The 21,063-nt window shown below is 34.5% G+C and overlaps 1 protein-coding gene and 1 long non-coding RNA gene across 3 annotated transcripts in view; both read right to left on the reverse strand.

Annotated features, from left to right (window-relative positions):
• LOC133835707 (uncharacterized) overlaps positions 1-21,063 on the reverse strand; it is a 171,779-nt gene that overhangs the window by 175 nt on the left and 150,541 nt on the right. The window contains exon 2 of one of the 2 annotated variants that reach the window (XM_062265751.1): positions 50-1,319. In XM_062265751.1, the coding sequence (XP_062121735.1) occupies positions 50-1,243 (1,194 nt within the window). In that variant the 5' untranslated portion in view covers positions 1,244-1,319. Of the gene's footprint in view, positions 1-49; positions 1,368-21,063 lie in introns of those variants that run through there. The other variant, XM_062265750.1, reaches the window with a different exon arrangement.
• Positions 16,865-17,298, reverse strand: LOC133838080 (uncharacterized). Its single transcript, XR_009893910.1, has 2 exons — positions 17,094-17,298; positions 16,865-17,038 (listed from the first exon to the last, which is right to left on the reverse strand). It is a non-coding gene; the product is annotated as an uncharacterized LOC133838080 (long non-coding RNA).

Here is a 21,063-nt window from a genome sequence, read left to right on the forward strand (position 1 = left end):
TGTCTTTAATAATAGATAACAAGACAAAAGATTATTATATGCCACTTACATGCTTTTCAAACTCCTCTCTGAGCTGCTGACAATTGCCCAGATCGAGTTCAAGTGGCTGCGAAGTTCGTTTAATACTGCAACGCCACTCGCAGAATTCGTTGAGCATTTTGCTCGTCAGATGCCGGCAATCGAGGAGACGCAGCTGCCTCAGATGCGGACAAGCCTTGGCAAAGTGAAGGACCTGTGAATCCCTGAGATCGAAGCACTGCCAAAAGGTGACATGACGTAATACGGGCAGTGTGCCCAGACTTTGCATATCCAGGCCATGAAACAAACTATCGCTGATGACGAGACTTTTCAAGTGCGAGCAACGATTGAGCTGCATCTTGACCAACCAGTCGACTTGCTCCGGGCGATAACCATGCAGCTGGATGCCATGGACATCCAGAGCACGCTGACGGAGAACCAGGCAGATGGCTTCGCTGACGGTCTCCACGGATTCCGAATGCTGCTGCAGCTCGATGAACTGCAGCTGTGGCATCTGAAGGAGTTCAAAGGCGCTGCTCGCATTGAAACTGGCCACATTCAAAGTCAACTCTCTCAGCTCCAGGCACTTTGAGATGCCAATGGTATTGGGATGTCCGGGTCCTAGAAGCTGGAGACGCTTCAGTGCCTTGCAACCAGTCCAAATAGCTGAGAGTGCTTCCTTGGATACAACGTTGTGCAGTGTCAAAGATTTCAAGAGCTTAAAGTGCTCAATGAACCCAACATGAACGGGCATCTCCACCTGCAACTGGGTGAGATACTTGAAGAACTTGGGCAACGTGTGCAGTGGCCATTGGGTGGCATTCTCTATCCCATTGCTGTCGCAACGTATCACGCAGTCACGCACCAAGGGCAACTCTGCGATGCCACTGCGATCGAGCAGGTTCAGTTGCTCCTGCAACAGTTCACTGCGAAATTCCACGCTGACAAAATGACGCCGCATCTTGCGGAGAAAACTGAGCAACGAGTCGCCGGGCAACTGTTGCTGGAACTCATAGAGATCCAGATGCGTGAAGCATTCGCGCCACACGTCGGTAATCACCTTGGGCAAGAGGCATGCATCACGTCGAAGCACCACTTGATCCGTTGTCTCGAATCTCTTCAGCACTGCCATCGTCTCTGGGTTGCTCATCTTTGCCACACGCTTGCGCGACTTGCCCCGAAATTTGCTGTTCAACTTGTGCGTGGCACGCGCTGTGTGCAACATTGCTTGCAACAAGTAAATGTGCTGGTAATTTATCGACAGTTTTATAATTAATTAATGGGTTAGTTGTATTTATTGTGTAATTATATTGCAAACATTTGTTTACATCTTAGAGTGAATGACTGACAAGAAAAGTAAAGTTAACTCTGAAATTATTCAAATCATTTAATGATCACACTTTACTAACAGCCATCTGATTTAAAGCAAGAGATATTTATTTCTCTTCTTTATTTACAATCTGTCTGTTTAGACCATAAGTAAATTGTAGAATTAATTAATATTAAACTAACAAAAAAGTCCGTTTTCCAATGAGCCCTGCTATTTTGTCATATCTCATCAATAGGATGGCAATCCGATTTAATGCAAAAGATATGTGTAAAGTATTTTATTGTAGATGCTTAATAGATTGCATTAATAATTATTATTATTTTATTGGAATAACTAATACAATTTTTTATTACAATGAGGTGAGCCAGTGTGATTAAGGATTGAACTAAATTACAAATGAATATTCATAATTCAATAAAAATACAAAGGTATTCCTTATCAGCTACTTTTACTAAGACAATAGTCTTAGGAATCTTAATTTACTTTTTATACCCTGAAAAAAAGTTATTTATAAAATACTTTAGTATTGGAAAAAAAACGCTTATTTATTACGGGTCTTATTTGTTGACTGTTTGGTATATTTTGCACTATATGGTATATTTTGAATGCAGTATTATATCAATATACCAAATACTTTCTAAGCACCATAGTCTTTTTGGTTAAAATCTGGTATATTTTGTACTCTTTGGTATATAGTATTTTGAATGTAGTACTATGTCATTATACCAAATATTACTTTCGGTATAGTTTAGTATTTTTGCGATATATTAATTCGGTATATTTTAAAATTAATACCACACTGCTTGGCTTTTACTGATCATGAGTAGCGCGTATCTCACAGTCGAGTATACTCGATTGAAGCTTTCTTACATGTTTTATCGAATCTTCTTTGTAATGCAAGTAAGTACATATACAAAAACTGATTTTTACAAAATAAATAAATAATAAATGCCTTTAACTAGTCATAATTTGTAAGTCGAAATAAGTGTTTATACCATTGTATTTTGAAGTGGATTCGACATTTTATGTTAAAAATAATTGGCTTTTTTTTTAGATAATTCTAACCAGCTTAATAATTACTGTGAGTAGGAAATAATAAATAATGGAACAAATTAAAAATGAATATACTAATGATGGCAATAACTAAATAAAATGAAGAAGCTTTTGATTTTGCTTAATGTGAGGTAGAAAGAAAGGAGAATTTACCTATGAGTTAATGGACAAGGAATTTGCTAATGAATTGAATTACTATATGAAATAAATAAGCTCTTTTTGCTCAATATTTACAAATTGAATATTAGTCATCATTCTCCATTAAAATGTATAACTTAAAGATTAGAACAAGTATTTTGATGCTTCATATTTTAATTATATATTTTTAAAATGTTTTTTTGCAAACTGTAAAAAAAATCTCAACATTACATTTTATACTCCACTAAAATGTATTGTAGTAGAAAGAACAAACATTGAAATGGTAAAAGCGAATAAAAGCTAGAACTTTTCGACTTGAAGATGGAACCTCGCAGCTGCTCAGAGCTGTATCATCGGCAGATGTGATGTGCTTTTGCGGCGGCTGTTAAATCAAATCATTGGAAGACAGTAGCTCAGTTTGAATAGCCTGCACTTGGTGTGTTTTTCTTGCCCTGGGGGCCATCAAATTACCAGCTGGTTGGCTTGGTTCGACTAACTACCAACCTGTTGCCTGATGCATGATGCTTGTTGCCTGTTGTTGTCTGTTACCTGTTGTTAATAAAGCCGTAAAATTAAACGCCTTTTGGCTGTCCCCGGGTAGTTTTTGTTGTGCTCGCCAGTGATAAACGCCCCAAAGATCTGTTTCGGAATTGTTTATTTGCGTGCAAATAATTGCAGCGCTCTCATTGGGGTTTGGCTTAAAGATTGGCTGCGTAATCAGCAGCTACAACAACTAACTATAACGAGCCTGATGTGTTTGCGTGTCTCGCTGCCAATGCCATTTGATGGGCGTGTCACAACAGAGGCGTCAATTGACAGCTCTAATGAGCCGCTAATAAGAAAGCGCGCGTCATCAAAGAAAGCGCACGCAAAAAGCAAGAAATTTCTAACAAAGTTGCCAATTCAATTAAAGTTAAGTTACAGCTTTTTACTGCAATTAATTATGCTGATTATGAGAGAGTTTTAAAGTCAGCAATTATATTTTAAGGCAACCCTTATACAACTCTTTAAATTTGTTGTAGGAAACTTTTTAAATCGCTTAAGAATATTCTTAAGAAATTCTAAGACTCTTTCTTATAAATTCCGTTGACTGAATAAAAATGTCATTGATTGATTTAAATATTTGTAGGAGACTTTTCAAGTCACTTAAGAAATTCAAAAGCAACTCTTTCTTATAAATTTTGGTTTGAGCATAAGTTTTACACATTATTGGAAACTTTTAAAGTCACTTAACAAATTCTAAGACAATTTTATAAATAAATCTTACAAACTTTGTCTTACGGATATAAATGTCAGTGATTTCTTTAAATATTTATAGGAGAGTTTTTGTAGTCAGAAATTCAAAGCAGCTCTTTTAAATTTTGTTTAATGTATAAAAATGTCATCCATTGCTTTAAATATTTGTAGAAGACTTTTTAAGTGAAATTCTAATACAGGTCTTTCTGTTTAAATAAATAAAAGTCTCATCTATTACTTTAAATATTTGAAGTAGAGTTTTTTTAAGTCAACTATAAAATTCTAAAGCAGTTCTTTTTGTATAAATTTTGTTCAACGAATAAAAATGTCAGCGAATGCTTTAAATATTTGTAAGAGACTTCCTAAGTCACCTATGAAATTATAAACAGCTCTTCTAAATTTTGTTGAACAAATAAAGATGTCATCGATTGCTTTACTTATTTGTTGGAAATTTTTAAAGTCACCTAACAAAATATTTAATGAAATTTTATAAGCAAGTCTTTTACTTTTTGTTTTAAATATGTGCAGGCGAGTTTCTTTAGTCACCTAAGTAATCCTAAGACACCTCTTATATATTTGGCTTAATGAATAAAAATCTCATCCATTGCTTTAAATATTTGTAGTAGAGTTTATTTTAAGTCACCTACAAAATTCTTAGGCAGCTCTTTCCGTATAAATTTTGTTAAACGAATAAAAATGTCAGCGATTGCTATAAAAATTTGCAAATTCAAAACATAATTTATCAGCACATTTCATAAGCAAATCTTTAAGTCAATTTAGTTCAAAGATTTCGAGATAAGCAAAATAATCAGCAAAGTTTTGCCTATCTGGCAAATCGGCCGTCGGTTATTTTTTTGTGTTTGGGGCGTTATGACGATAATTAAAATATTTACAAAATGCCAGAAAAGGCAGACCCAACATAATAAAAAAATACAAAACAAAAATAGAAAACTGCAATACATTCCCAAAACGAGTTTAGACCGAAATGTAAACGCCCCAAATTGCGGGCTGGCTGAAAATGTGGCAATGTATCTGTATCTGTGTATCTGTATCTTTAGCTGTATCTGCATGTATCTACAACTGTATATGTGTGTATATGTTTGCCCACCCGACAAGGCTATAAATGTTTAAATGGGCGAAAAATGTGTAGCATTTAAACAAAACAAAAGCACAATATACACACATTGAGAATAAGTAAAACGCGTTTTGTTGAAACCTGGTAAAACATGGATTTTACAACCAGAAAGTCAACTCGACTACAAAGAGATCAATCTGCATTTATTCGTACTCGCAGCTATAAACTCTTTGATGTCTAAATATAATATCCTTAGGCCATAAATTGAACCCATCTAATTAAAAATGAAAAGCTTAGTTAAAGATTTATGCGCACATAACTAACAATAAATACCCATAAATATAAATGGATATAATAATGTAATGGTTAATAAATAAAGTCAATTAAATATGCATATTTTAAATTAAAGACGAGTTAGATATGCGTACTTCTTTTTTTTTTTGTGGGTAATTAAGCTGAAGTTAAATTATTCCATTTAAATAAATTGAAAAAGCTAAGTTAAGGAGAGTGTGCTAAAACATTTTCGATGTTGGAATTTTGAAAGATGTTTTTATTTTAATATATATAAATAAATTTGAAAGAAATAAATCAATTTGATAAGCAATTAGAAAGATTGGAAATTATATAAAAACACTTTCGATGTTGGAATTTTGAAATATTTGAATCAATTCTAGAAGTTAAGTACATTTTCCATTTTCGGATTTTTCAGAATTCAAAATAAAGAAAGAAATTTTAAAAGGTTTAGATTATGAAAAAAGGTTTTCCGACTTTTTGCAGTTCGTTATCGACACTTTTGTCGCCCGTTAACGACTCCTTTTAAATTGAACCACCCAATGGCAAAATGCTTGTAATGCAAGTGTCCAAACTGTCATGAGTTTAAACAATCGCAAATTGCAAACGGTAGCCGGTAGAATAACAAAAATTTAAATAAAATAATGTTTGCACGAAATCTTTAATTAACTTGCGTCAGAGCTGTTGAAAAATATTAATAAAACATTTCAATTTTCATGTTTTGGCTAAAGCGCAAAAACCATTTTTCCGGCTGCCCGTCGGAGTTCACCCCGAAATAAAAAAAAAAAGACTATAGAAACTAGTTTCTGAGCCACGGTAGCTGGAGTGGGCATCTCTCTTAATTGATGCCACAGCAAATGTTATGGAAACAAAGCGAAGATATGACCAACCAAGTGCCATAAATAAGGCCCAAAATCAACTCAGCGGCTCATTAGCAGACGCACCACACGATTGAAAGCCAAAAGTCAAAAAAGAAAAGAACCGCAACACTAGATGTAAGCAACCTCTTCTCGTTTGTTTTTTTGTTTTTTTGTCGCATTTGGGGGCCAAAGCTGGCGGCATGTTTGGCCTCCTGCCTGGAGCGCATAAAAACGAATCACAGGCGCCAATTCAATCCAATCCAATCCAGTCCAGTTCAAAATGAATACATTGCCGCGTCTCATTAGACGAGGCCCAGCAGGGCCGGATCTTGGCTTGAAAAAAGAAGCCATTTGAATTTGTATAACGGCTCTGAAAATCGCAGGGGTTCACAGTTAATATTCCTAGCAGGTTATATGCCTAACATACTACTAACATAGCTTTGGATTATTTGACTTTAGATGTACGGAATTTTATGGGTATAATTAGCTTTCTTTATCGCTTATGTTATGCTATGTGAAGTTAATCTAATTGAACAGCAAAGGTGAAAAGAGTTGCTAAAATAATTTAACAATAAAATTACTATGATGAGACCTTAAGTAAGTTAGCAGAATACTTAAACGAAAAAACTATTAAAAAGAAATTTAAAATTATCTTAGAAGAAAAACTTTTATTAAACTTTTATTAAAATGAGTAAAAGAATTTGGTGACTTATAGCAAAATGCTTTTTTATTAAGAGCACTAACAAATGTCAGAGCTTTTAATTTCAGTCAAAGTTTCAAAGGAATTAGAAAATTAGGAGTTAAATATTGTTATAACATAGATTCAAGATTTGCATGAATATAAATAACAAACTTCATTGCTTGCATGAAATTTCATTAAATATAAAATGACTTTTGTTAAGTATTAAGTACTACATAATCTGTGAACGCACCTTTTCTTTATTTAACTCGTGAACATAGACTGACCGATGCTTCTTGTAGCATATCTTAACAGTACTTAATTTTACTTACATTATAGTTATTTTAATGTTACAATATTTTAAGTTTTGCCATAATATTATGTATTCAGAACATTCAGCCTGTTGCAAATCAAAGTTCAGTCAAAAAATAATAAAGTATAAACGCTGTTAATTGTCCAGTTTCTAGTTACTTAAATATATGATTATATACGACTTAATAATAAGTAAATACATTATGTATATACATATGTTCTTAGTATTAACTTATACTTTTAACCTATTAACGTAATAATAAATAAATCCAAATTAAAGTGTTTATTGAATATCAATGTTGAAACTAAGTTGTAATTTCTATTCATTTCTTTTATTTCATATTTTACTACGTTTGAATTAATTTCTTCTATTTCATATGTTACTTATTGTTGCAATTATTTAATTGTTTAAAATAATATTTTTTTGTAAAGTTAATGGTACGCATATAATTCCTTACATAAAACAAATATTCCTCTTTACAAACCAAACAAACAATTGCAAAATGTTTATGTAAGCTTTCAAAAGTGCCTTTTACTTTCGCATATTTCGACTCAGACTTTTCTGAGCTTGTCACCGTTGGGCGAGGTCGTCACACTTCACGCCTCGAAATCGGTTAAATCAGAGTGCCCAGCAAATATATGTGAATTTGTGTATTTACCGTTGGACACGCCATTTTATCAAACACGTAGAATCGGCGCCATTTTGTTGAAGCTGTGAATGTATTTTTGGGTTCGGTAGCGTTACGTGTGTGCGTTATATGGCTCATTATTGTTGATTTACGATCTCAATTTGCGGTGTATAAAACACGTATAATGCGAATGCAAAAAATGTAAGCTCAGATTTGGATACTTTGAGCCCGGATGATGGTCGCAAATTGAATTGAAAATGCGTAAATGCAGGCATTTTGTTACTGCCTAATGATCAGCCATTTACTTGGATAGTTTATGCCAATCTATGGCAACAACAACATCGAGCGAGTCGGAGAGAACAACAACAAGCAATAACAAGCTATAACAACAACTGCAAGCGCATCGCTCTGTGATTTTACGACTACGAATGCCAAAGAGGACAGCCCCAAAGAGAGACTTGGCAATGGCGATGCCGTGTGTGTGGCATTTGTGTCGCCTGTCATGTCAATGGACAGTCTAGTCTACAGTCTGCACTCCCAAGTCTCTTAAGCCTGCTGACAAAGTTGCGACGAAAGCGACGAAGTTGCGACGCATGGTTCAAACCTGGCTCCTCGACTCGACTCAGTCGATCGTCATGCTAATTGCCATTTACACCTAAAAACCGCAATCAAATTGAAACAAATTTCGTAGCAAACATAAACTCGACATATGCATTAAGTGGAGAGTGAACGAGTCAAGCTATACCCTGTAAAAATAAGGTATATGGAAAGGAAGAAAATAAAAGAACGAAATATATTTATTGACAGAGAAATATTGGCAATCAAATTTTAGTTGAAGTTGTGATATAATTGACTAAGTATTTACAGATCGTAATCAGTTCTTTTAGCAGGCACATCATACTCTCAATTACCTGATCTACACCAGATAAGATACCCTCTTGGATATGTTCCGCTCCGCTGTGTATGGCAGTTACCATTTTGATGATACCCCAAGAGCATTTTACGAGGTCTGTCAAACCTTTGTCAGTGTAGAAGCATCGTAAACTCTGGCAAAGATGATGGAGTTACAGATGCTAGAGATGCTGTACAAAATACCAGAAAAATGCCAAAGCTATCAATAAAATCGATTTTGATATGTAAATGATAGACTCTCAATGAGGCCAGAGACAAAAGAAAACACTTTGGAGACACACAAGCAACGGTCTGACAAAAGGGTCGCCAACGAAATGGCTATTGCTTTTGGCCCCAAAGTCTACAGCAATTAATAACAATTTTGCGATAATATCGATCAAGTGATAGTATAAATTTTATCGCTAGATTGTAAAAATCAACGGCACGCTGTGTTATTGGATCAATTATTCAACGCGATCGGGCAGCGAACACTCGATGGCTATGGCTTCAACTTTGAGTTGGAGTTGAGATTGAAGTTGGAGTTGGACTTCCACTTCGACTTGGACTTGGTCTTGGAGTTGGACTGGCGAGTTGAGCAGGCAACTCTAATGAACACATTACATAAAATGTTGGTTTTATGCCCCACTTCGAGACGGTGGCTCGCATTTTTTTATACCCTGTATGCCATGAAAACGTTGTGAAGGGAGTGCTCATGTAAGCGAATGTAAGTGAAAGAAGGATGAGTTAAAATGTTAACATATAAAAGTGTTTGTATTTGAATCCAAGTCTGAATTTATCTAATTTCTATAATATATTATTCTATATTCTGTTAAGTCTCATATATTCCCCAATTTGTGTAATTTTTATCTCTTCATTCTGCAGTTGGAGATCAGTTTATAGCAAGATCAGTAAGCAAATAAATAAATCAGTCGATTTCTTCAAAGATCAGTTAATAAGTCAATTTAATATGCGACTCACTCATTCAGATTGCGAGATCACTTAGTCTTAGATTGAAACGTACAAGATTATACGACCACTCAGTAGATCAGATGAAACATAGTCTTAATTTAAGCTTTATCCTCACAATTGTATTTTAAATTTGTAAATATAGTTAATTTTTGAATATATTTCATTTTATCAGAAAGATTGATAAATTTTCTAGTTTGAATTATTTTAATATCTTTATTTGATCAAGATTCTCACAATTAAATAATACAGAATAGGGAACTCTTTTTTAAAAGTAGAATCCCATAGTCAAAGTAGTTAAAAGTCATAGAAGATACTTATATTACATAGTATCTGTTGGTCAATCACACAAGATTTTGCTCTCATTCTTTTACGTTTTGTTTTTGTGTAGTATTTGAAGTTGAGTTCAGTTTAGACGATGCGCCAATTAGAAGGGCTCTCCAAAGATGCAGCTACATTTTTTTTAATGGCACTGGGCCAAGCATCGTCTGGAGGCTTTGGTTTTATTGTCGACCAGCTACTGATCTGTATCTGGGCAGTATTACTCATGTTACCATCTGAACCAAAAGAAAATGTGGTTGTGGCTCATCAACCTGGTCATTACTTGATTAAGTTCATTTGCGTCGCCCAGTTGGAGCAGTGCAAAGACCGTAACTTGTTCGTGGTGGGGAGAAACCGATACCAATGGGTGAATATAATACCACAAAACGTTTTTCCACTGTTAGTGTGCCAAGTTGCAGTTACTCTTGGCATTTACTGGGCTACCAGGCATCATAAATCGATGCTTTACTCACGTCTACATGGCTTACATTTCACCTGCTGCCGCTGCCACCGTTGCTTGCTCATAACTAACATTTTAATTGTGCTCGAAAACTCGTGACAGGTTTCAGTGAGTGCAAGTTAGTGGTCAGCAAACAAATGTCAGAGCTTCAAATTTCAGTCAGAGAAAGATCTCAGCGCTTCTTCATTTAATTTAATATTATTTACTTGATCCACAGCTACTTAATCATATTTGCCTTGACTCACGATGAGCCAGCGATCACATTTAATTATGATCTAATGATTCAGCTTAATTGCCGGAAAGCACAAAATACAAAATTTATAGTACTTTTAACTCATTCCGTTTGACTCTGCACAGGAAGTAAATTGTCAAGTGTCTAACAACACACAGATCTATCACCCAATCAACTGTGTTTCAACTGATCTGCTGAGTGATCGTATAATCTTGTACGTTTCGATCTAAGACTAAGTGATCTCGCAATCTGAATGAGTGAGCCGCAAATTGAATTGACTGATCAACTGATCTATTAAAAGATCGACCGATATATTTATCTGCTGACTGATCTTGCTTTAAACTGATCTTCAACTGCATCCTTTTTGATTACATAACTCTCTTAACACCTCCGATCGCACTCTCTTTCGCTACTGTCTACTATGCACTTTTCCACCCACACAAGTCATGATCACTGATCGTAAACCAAGTTTCGTTCGCTCTCGCTCTCTGTCTCTGTCTCTCGCTGTTTATCTCTTCGTTGTGACAGCTCTTAACTGTTTCGTAAGCCTTCACAGCAGACAAGACAAGAGACAAGAGACGATCATGTTGTGTGTTTGCTGCTGTTGCTGTTGCTGCTGTCTAACCTCATCGATCATTCAAAGCGCCCCCAAAATCAAATCTATTTTTGCTAATATCGCATAATCTTGATTACTCATTTCCGGCGCACATCTCACAAAACAAATTGTCAAAGGCAATTGCCTGACAACAACAACAACAATAACAACAACAACAACAACAACAGTAGAAGCATCAAGAAGCGCAGCAACAACAACTTGTGCATACCCTACAAGAGCTAGAAGCCAAAGTAAATAGTGCTTGTGAATAAGTATAGTATAGTTCTCTAAACTGCGCTCCGTTTTCGCGTCTTATCCGTTAGATACTTTCTAAAACAATGGCATCTCAAGTAATACGCTAAGTACCACAATTGAGCGAAAAGAAATTGCGCAGTCATTACAAACAGTGGAACGGACCAAGACCCCGTCCATCAAGTACTCAATAATTCAGCAACAACAACAACAACAGTAAAAAAAAGTTATAACGTTGAAAATAAAATGATCAATACGAACGACAACGGGGCAACAAGTAAAAGAGCAACAAGCAAAACGGACAACACAAGAAATTGAAAAGCCACAAGTCATCTCAGCTGGTGGCTTAAAAGGCGCGTGCTAAGCCATTCATATTCATAAAAGAGCCAACCGAGAGACTGACTGACTGAGTGAGACTCCAGCCATTGAGCCGGCAAAAAAAAAAACGAAAAAAAAAGAAATACAGAAAATGAAAAAAATAATAATAATAATAAAAATTAAGGATTGTCAGAGGCAGAGGGCTCGGCCGCAGATGAGGTTGAAAACTGACTGAAAACTGGACTGTGCCAATGGAGGCTGGCTGGCAGACTGGCAGACTTGGCGGCTTAGAAGCCAAGAACGACAACGCCAGCGACAGACAGAACCACAGCATAACAGCAACAACAACAGTCACAGCAACAGCAACAACCACAGCAACGGCAACAGCATCAGTAAAACGGCCCAAGCAACGGACGATCAACTATCGCCGGTTCCAGTTCCGCAATGTCGCCGAGCGACAGCATCAACTCAACGTGCCCATAGTGAAAGAACAAAAAACAAAATAAATGTAAAAACAAAAAAAAAAAAAAAATAAAAATAAAAATGAAACAACAAGCAGTTGAAGTCTGCTGCTCGAGTGCGAAGTTGAGATACTCTTAAAAGGGATTGAGCTTGAGTAGCGAATTTGATAAGAAAATTCAAGTTTGTCTCTGATTTAAAAATCAATGTATAATATATTTTCTATATATAATGCATTCTATGTATTGTTTAGAGTAAAAATTTGAACTTATCCTAAAAATTGTGTTTACAATTAATATTCCTACATTTTTCAATTTATTATTATTAATTATTTTATTTCAACAATTAACTAAAGTAAAATAAATTATTATTATAATTATCATTCATAATTTTTTTTCTAAAATTTAATAAAGTAAAATATATAATTTATTATATAAGTTCTTATTATTATTTATTTCATATCTAATATAATATAAAAAAGTAAACTAAAATTATGATTTTCTTCTAAAAGTTGTACTAAAATGTAGCATCCTACATTATTCAAATTTATTATTTTTATTTATTTCATTTCCAATCTTGAATAAAGTAAATTTATAACTTTATTCTAAAAGTTGTATCCTTTGTTTTATATTTTGAATTTATTTAACGAGTGCTTAAATTTAACATTCAGAATTTGGTTTAACAAGCGAAAAAGTTGATTCTCAAATTTATTTTTTTTACGGTTAATTTTAGTTAATTTTCGATTCTTTTTGAAAAGCTCTTGATAATTTTTGTTGTAGCAGTGTTCAAGTAAGCCCTTCGCAAAGGGCATGTAAAAACAATTCTACTCTTGTCGCATTAATAATATTTCTTTATTCTTATACCCTGTATGCAAAGAACATTATCTAAAAGTGGGCATCATAAAGTTAAAGAATATTGTATGTAAACATTTTAAATAAAGTTATATATAGAATAGATCATTAGATAGAGATCATTATTTAAATCAGAATATCATAAAGACAGCAAAAGACTCACTTAAGAAAAATATGATCTGTAAAGTGAATATGATATTTTGGTTTTCACTTATGCGAATTTTAATAACAGTTGTTCGAATAAAGATAAAAAATTAAAGAGTTATTCAGAGACAATATTAAGAGAGAATATCATAAAGACAGTAAAAGTCGTATTTTAGCTTAGATCTACATTTGCTGAAAATACTACTTTTGTTGTCTACTGAAAACTACTGAAACTTACTTACTACTGAAAATAAATTTATAACTAACTACTTTACTTTTGACATATTTATATATAAGCAATTTTAATACCAGTTGTTGGTTTCAAGATAAGGGTGTAGATTAGCATAATACAGGGTATTTTTAAGTCTTCCTATGTACATTGAAGCATATTTTTTTTTTCTACTTGGTTTGCTGTTCACTGTTGAGTTTTAGGGATGGGCATATCCGATTTTTGTTACAGCTAAAACTTTACGTTGAGTCTTTTGTGTTGTTGCTGTTGTTGTTGCTGTTTCTGTGGCCGTTGTTGCTGTTGATGTTTTTATCTTGTAGTCAGTCAGTCACTGAGGCAGACACTCGAACTTGTTGTTGTTGGGTTACCTTTTGCATTGGCTTTGGTTTGTTTCTATGGACGCTGTGTGATTTTACAGTTTGATTGATTGGATTAGGTACTTATGTTATTAATTTACTTCTATTTATAAACAAGCAAATGGACAATGGATATTGTTGTTGTTGCCGTTGTTGTTGTTGCTGTGTTGTGGTTGAGCTCGATGCTTGAGTCAGTGCTTGTGTATGTTTGTAAAGGCTTTTCGAGGCTTTTCAATTTTCATTCAGAGACAATCGATGGCAATTCATGAATGAAAACCGCGCACGCTCGTAGCTTTGACAAATTGTGGCCTAAAGATTTCACGATTAATGCAGCACTTCCGTTCCAAGCTCAACTACCTTTTATGTCGAGACTGAGTCTGAGGTGAGTGAGAGACGTCTGCTTAATTTATGCGACATTTTCGAATTCTTTTCGATTTTCAACTTTTTTTTTAGTCAAGTGTAAACAAATTAATATTTTAGCTATTTTTGTGTCTTATCGAAATTATGTTGTGGCATCTTGTTCACTGCGTTGTTATCGCTGCCGTTTATCGAGCTGGGCCCCCCCTAAAACAATCAAAGCATTTTCAACACTTTTCGATAATTGTAAGTTATTTTGCCCTCAGGCATTTGCATTAATCGCCACTTTTGGCGATAGGCATCAACAGCGAACAACATCAACAGCGACCGAAAAGATTTTCATTAATTGATGCAACGGTATCGAAGATGCAGCAGATGCAGGTCTGCTTAGAGAGCTCTCTTTCTGTTTTTTTTTTTGCTGATAAGCATCAACTGATACAAAAGTTGCCACTCGGCTGGTGGTCTCGACGTGCGGCCAAATGTCAAGTGGCAAGTGGCCGTCGCATCATTAGTGAAGCAGCGCAGTCGACGACAACGCCCCAAAAGAGAAAAAAAAAGAGACTGAAACAGGTGTAAATGTAAATAATCTTGGCCAGGTTGACACTATCACACACACTCCACACTCCACACACTCCACACACACTCCATACACACACACTCATGCACACTCACCACATGGGGCTGCCGCCTCAATCTTGTAGTTTTTAATTAATTTTTGAAATGCATTCGACACTTGTCTAGCGCATATTTCATAAGCTCATTGTAAGTAATTTCAATTAAAATTTCAAATGCAAATTCAAATTCAAATCGAGTTGCCAACAACAACAACAACAACAGCAACTTCAGTATGCAAGCATTTACCACCTTAAACCAGACTTCAGACTTTCTTCAGTATCCTACTCGATAAACCAATTTGAAGTAATAATAATAATTAATAATTATAATCATATGCACAACAAGTTGATGGTGCAACATGTTGAACATTATCCTTTTTCGCTTACTTTTCGAGCTGCCCTCGTCTGATCGAATGCACTTATCTCTCTCATGCGTGGCAAGCTGAGGCGCATTGCTGCCACAATGGTGTCTCTTCCAACTAGACACAAGTTGCAGCTCTGCAACACAACGTTGTCTTCAGTCTCCTTGCTGTTTTGCTGTGGCGCTTTCGTTGCGCTGACGAAGCGTTGCAAATGCATTTAGCCATTTTGTAGCCATTTTGGTGACGTGTCTGACAGAGTTGTTGTTGTTGTGGATGTTGCTGTGGATGTGGATGTTGCCAGTTGCCAGTTGTTGTTGCTGTGCCTGTTGCCAGTTGCCAGTGGCGTCGCGCCAGCAGCAATCTCATTTCGACTGGGCCATGGGCCGTACCCATTTTTCTATTTCCGCTTTGAAATGAAAATCAAGAAAATAAAGAACATCGCTTATCTGTGACTGGAAATCACAGTTTTTGGCAGCCAACATGATCAGGCGTAATTTAGAGGATCTCTTGCACTTAATAATCTATGGTAAGGCAGATTTAGTGCATTGTTCACGTACAATAATGTAATGAGAATAAAGATCGTAAATATTTTAGGGATAGGAAACGAAAAACATATGTATTTAAAGATGAATAATAGTGAAAATAAAGATTGTAAGTATTTTAAAGAAAGTATACGAAAAAGTTCTGTACTTAAAGATGGAGAATAATGAATATGTGGTAAATATCGTAAGTGTTAAAAAAAAACACGAAAAGCTGTGTATATTTAAAGATTAACAAAAATGTTTAATTATATTGAGAATATATATATAATTTGTCAAAATCTTCTGTTACTGGAAGCATGTACGACCCGCAGATAAAAAGCTTAGTTACAGAGATAATACAATTGCTAATAATGAAGTTCTCTTTAAAGCAGAAGAAAAATTTTTACAACATGAAGAATTGCCAATGGTTTGGAATGATTGTATTGATCTTCTTGATTAATCAAATTTGAAGGAATACGATTTTTTCTACAACACGAAACATTTAGTAATGGTTTGGTTGATTATTAATCTAGTATTTTAAATCAAATTTAAAAGAATACAAATAATTTTTATTTTTGGTTCACACTTTAACATTCATAGATATTCAGAAAATGTGTGATACTCCAGCAAATATTATAAATATTCAGAGTTTCATAATAATTTTGAATATAATATTTATTCCAATGTAAGACACTGAAATTAGATTGTTATAGACCAAAGCAAGTCAATTCTGATTGAATTTAAAATATCTATTAAATTTGTCCTTTCTTTGCTTTCACTTCATATTCTTCTTAATAACTTCGTCTTGAGCTGCAATATTAAAAACATTTCCCTTTCCACTTGTTCGCTTATGAACCTTTTTTTTGTATTTTTTGATTTTCATTGTTTTTGTCTGGTTTTTTTTCTCTGAAATTTGTAAATGAGACGCAAAAGAGGAGTATAAAAATTAAAGGAACATCCAAAACGGCACACGGCAGTCGTAAAGTAAATGGTCAGCTCTCAGCGTCAAGACAACGCCAATGGCATCGGTTAAACAGAGTCTTGATCCCCCGGCCAGACCCTGAATTGGGATTGAAGCGAAGCGCTTTTGGGTTGCGTGTCTCTTTCATTTGGTGACATTCTCGTCTTTAAGTTGTTGTTATAGCCACGAATTGTTGCCGTTGTTGTTGTTGTTGTTGCCGCTTGTCATTTTCAAAATTATATGTCACACTTTTGGCGTTAAAACAGGCACACGACCAGAGTCAGAGTCAGTCTCAGAGTCCGACTTAAAGACAACGACGACCCGCCAGGCGACCCGTTTTTAGAGTCCTGATTTTTATTGTCATGTTTTGATCTTTTTGTTTTTGTTTCTGTTTTTTTTTTGCTGTTACTTCGTGTTATATCCGTATCTGTTTCTGTTGCTGTTGTTGATGTTGTCTTGGAATGCGCATAAAAAATTTTTATGCTGCTCAAGTTCAGCTATAATTTTGATCGTTCACGCGTTTTGAGTCTATAGAATATAAAAGTAAATGCATGGACCACTTCCATATTTAAAGTTAACTTACAGTCAATTCCTTTTGCTAAGCTAGCAATATATTTTTAAACTACTTTTTCTTTTCTCTTGGTCATAAATTTGAGTTGGGGCTTGTAGTGCTTTCGCTTAGATATTGCTAAGGAGCTCAAGGCGACAAGTTGTTTATGTTAAAACTGTCAGATTGCTGAGCTTTTACTTTGCAATTCATTATTTTTTGGGTGATCAATTGTTGCATTTATATACTATATTATATATAACAACTAATAATATATTTTTATATTAAAGATTGACAAAACTTTCAATGAAAACAAGTATAATATAATATATAATCGAGTTTGCGTCCCTTTTCGGAATTCTTCTTAAAATATACTGAATTATTATACTACAAAAATACTAAAATATACATAATTCGATATTTGACATATTGCTAAAGTATACATAGAGTACAAAACATATCAGATTTTCAGTTAAAGAAAAGAAATAATTTCAAAAATTTATATCATAGTTGTAAATACTGAATTTTTTATTTATGTGGCGGGTCTAAAAATAAGTAGAATAAATGAATACAAAAAGCATTGATAAAAATATTTATGAATTTTACTATAATTTTTTAAAGATTGTCTAAAAGAATTAAATTTGGTATGTTGGATTGAAAAATCTAAAGTTTAGATTTTCATTCCTGCTGCTCTACTAAATAAGTTTGAAAATTTCCTAGACGCTCTTCAACTTCCGTTTAGTTCCCAACTGTTTTGTTTGTCATCCTGCTTCGTCCGCCGTGAGAAGTAAGTGAAGAAAGAAAACCCACAAATAAAATATTACATTTAAATTGAATTCAAATTGAGTTTGAATTTGAAAAGCGTAGCGCAAAGTCATAAATAATTCCCCCCGTTGTGCAGTGAAGCGTTTAAATTGAAAAATTTGTCGACAGTTCATCAAATGCTGCGTTGCAAGTGTGGGTGGCACCACAAAATTGGGGGCAAAAGCGCTCGCTTCTCCAGCTGTCCATCAATTGATGCATGAGTGTGAGTGTGTGTGCGTGTGTGTGTGTGTTGTGATGTGTCCCGCATCTGTTGCATGGTCAACAACGTTGATCTCTTAGCCAGCAAAGGCATTGAAACAAAGGAATTTCCAAACTGTGTTAATTGACTTTAGGGTTTTTTTTTCGTGGTCTGGGCCCCAAAAGCATTTATAAACGCTTTGATTTCAGTCGGTTTTGTTGTTGTCGTTGTTGACTCGTTAAAGTTGTCAATAAGTGCACCATTTTCGGTTGCTTATCGGATAGAAACTAAACAAAAAAAAAATAGATATATATATATAAATATATAACTCAGGCAAACAATTTAAATGTTAATTTCGGGAAATACGAGAGGGAGTCAAAAAAAAAAAAAGATACCTGCGTTTTGTTTTCCAATGTTGTGATAATTACCTCAAGTTATTTTCTGTTTATATTTATAGACATGCGTATTTGAGAAAATATTCGAGTAGTTCGCTTATCAGTACCTCGGCACATTAAATACCGTTGGAAAATTTGTAAAGAAATGCTAATTTCATGGCGATCGTTGATGTGTGTGGCCCGCACGACTAACTAATTGGTTTTCCAGCCAAGAGTCTAAATAAATTTTTGACTAAATGGTAGATAAGTGCTGCAACGTGGATGGGGCAACTTCGGGTTCCAGCAAGTACACTCAGCTCTCGATTTCGAAATAAAATCGAAACCGACAGAGCTAACTCTAAAGTGTAGGCTGTGGCATGATGTGGGCTCTTTGGATTTTATATTAAATACTTGGTGTAATTAAATGGCTAAAAGGAAATTGGGAATTAAGTTCGGCAGACAGTGCATAAGTATTAACAATAAAGTTTTAAAAATTATACTACATTCGAGCTTGCTCGAAACAAGCAAACAGTTTGGTTTTAATTTTAAATTATACCAATTTAACATACCACAAAAATACTAAAAATATACCGAACCGTATTTCAAGCAATAGACGGACGGGCGGACAGACGGAAGGACAGGACAGACGGACAGACGAAAATAACTGATCAAGAATATATAGTATATACATTTTAGAGACATCCTCCATTTCGAAGGCACAAACTTACATTAACCTTCTTGCTTAAACTTTTCTTTTTAATATGCTGTGAATTATAGAAAAGTTTTGTAGTTATTTTTAATCCCAGAAAATCCATGTCTAAAATTGTATCGAATAAAATTATTAACAAACTAATTGCTAATTATCAGTTCCTTTCCCTATACAAGATTACATTATTACTGATCTTAAGATTCCAAAAAAATTAAAGAACACGTTTTTTTGTATCGCAACTACTTGCCACAGCTGGTGGCAGCATTCTAAGCAAGTTATTACAATTCTTGTCACCTGGCATGGAAATTTACAAGAGGCTACAAATAATTGAACAGCAATTTTCCATTTTCGCCACAAATTGCCAAGGACGTGAGTTGTTGAAGTTGCAGCAACGGCAGCCAAAGCATTCGAAGTAGCAGCAAATCTAAATTGATTTTACACTGTGGCTTTTGCCTCTGCCCGCAGGACACACAAGTCTACAAATGCTAAAGCAGTTACCCGAATCCCGATTTCCGACTCGATGCAGATTAGCAGTGTGCAACACATGTTGCTGCTGTTGTTGTTGTTGTTGTTGTTGCTGCTGCTGTGGCTGCTCATCAGCAACGAGGCACGCAAGTTGTAGCTACAAGTTGTACATGGTATCGAGCTTTTGTGTGGCAGGTACTGTTGCTGCTGCCACTTCCACTGTGTCCACAGGGCCCTTCTTACCTGCCACACACACACACACACACACACTCGCTCACATTTTTGGCGTTCAACAAAAATTTCTGTTCAACGGCATGTTGCAATTTTAATTGAACCAGCCATTAATTAATTTCCACACGCCACACAATTCAAGGGTGTGCAACGCGCTTAGCTTCTCTCACAAGCTCACAAACTGACCACGTGACAAGAACCACTGACTAATCAGACGGCTAAACACAGTGTTTGGGTATTAGCATAAGGTTGGGCTAAGAGATGGACTTAGAGGCGCCAAAGTTGCTGTGAACTTAGAAGCTTAGCTAATGGTAATTTGCTAACACATTAGTTATACAGTAAGAAAGCTTTATGTGTTGCTAAATTTCAAGGAAAATCAAAAAAGCAAGAATAAAATATAATTTATAAATAAACTTTGTATGTAACTCAATTTCAAGGGAAAGACATTTTTTCAGACAAAAGTATCTTTTAGATACAATCCATTCTGATTAAAATATATTTAAAAACCCTTTGCTTGTGACTAAATTTTAAGGGAAAGACTTTTTGTCAAACAAACATATTTTATACATACAATACTTTCTGTAATGAATAAAATATAGCTTATAAAAAAACTTTTATTTCTCAGAATACTAAGTATTTGAAGTACATTATACATTTGCTATGAACTTAGAAGATTGGATTGTTAGTGGAAATTAGTTAGGTGATTAGTTAGAAACTAAACAATATTTTAAAACTCTTTTTAATAGCTTAATTTCAAGTGATAATATTATTACAATTTATTTAAAAGAACTTGCCTGTAATGCATGAAATATCTAACCTTCTAAAGAAGGCATAGAATATTTAACCATTACGAGTTGTGTTATAAATTGCTATGAACTTACAAGCATAAGGTAGCAAGAATTTGATAGCAAGTGAACTACATTTCCAATAATTATTTTTATTGGCTTCATTTCGAATGAAATTGAATAAAAGTTTGGAAATGAAATAAATTATCATAGCAATTTATTAAAAGTAAACAATACTTTAAAATACTTTTTACTGAGCTCAATTTCGGGAGAGAAATCAATGAAATAAATGTATCTTTAAGATTCAATACTGTGTAATGTATTGAATATATTGTTTAAAATGTATTTATACCATTTATAAATATGAACTGTGGTTATTAGTATGAATTGTTCGTAATGCCTTCTATAAGTAACACTAACAGTACAACTTTACTTCACA

This window comes from Drosophila sulfurigaster, chromosome 2R (assembly GCF_023558435.1).
Source record: "Drosophila sulfurigaster albostrigata strain 15112-1811.04 chromosome 2R, ASM2355843v2, whole genome shotgun sequence".
Taxonomy (NCBI): Eukaryota; Metazoa; Arthropoda; class Insecta; order Diptera; family Drosophilidae; genus Drosophila; species Drosophila sulfurigaster.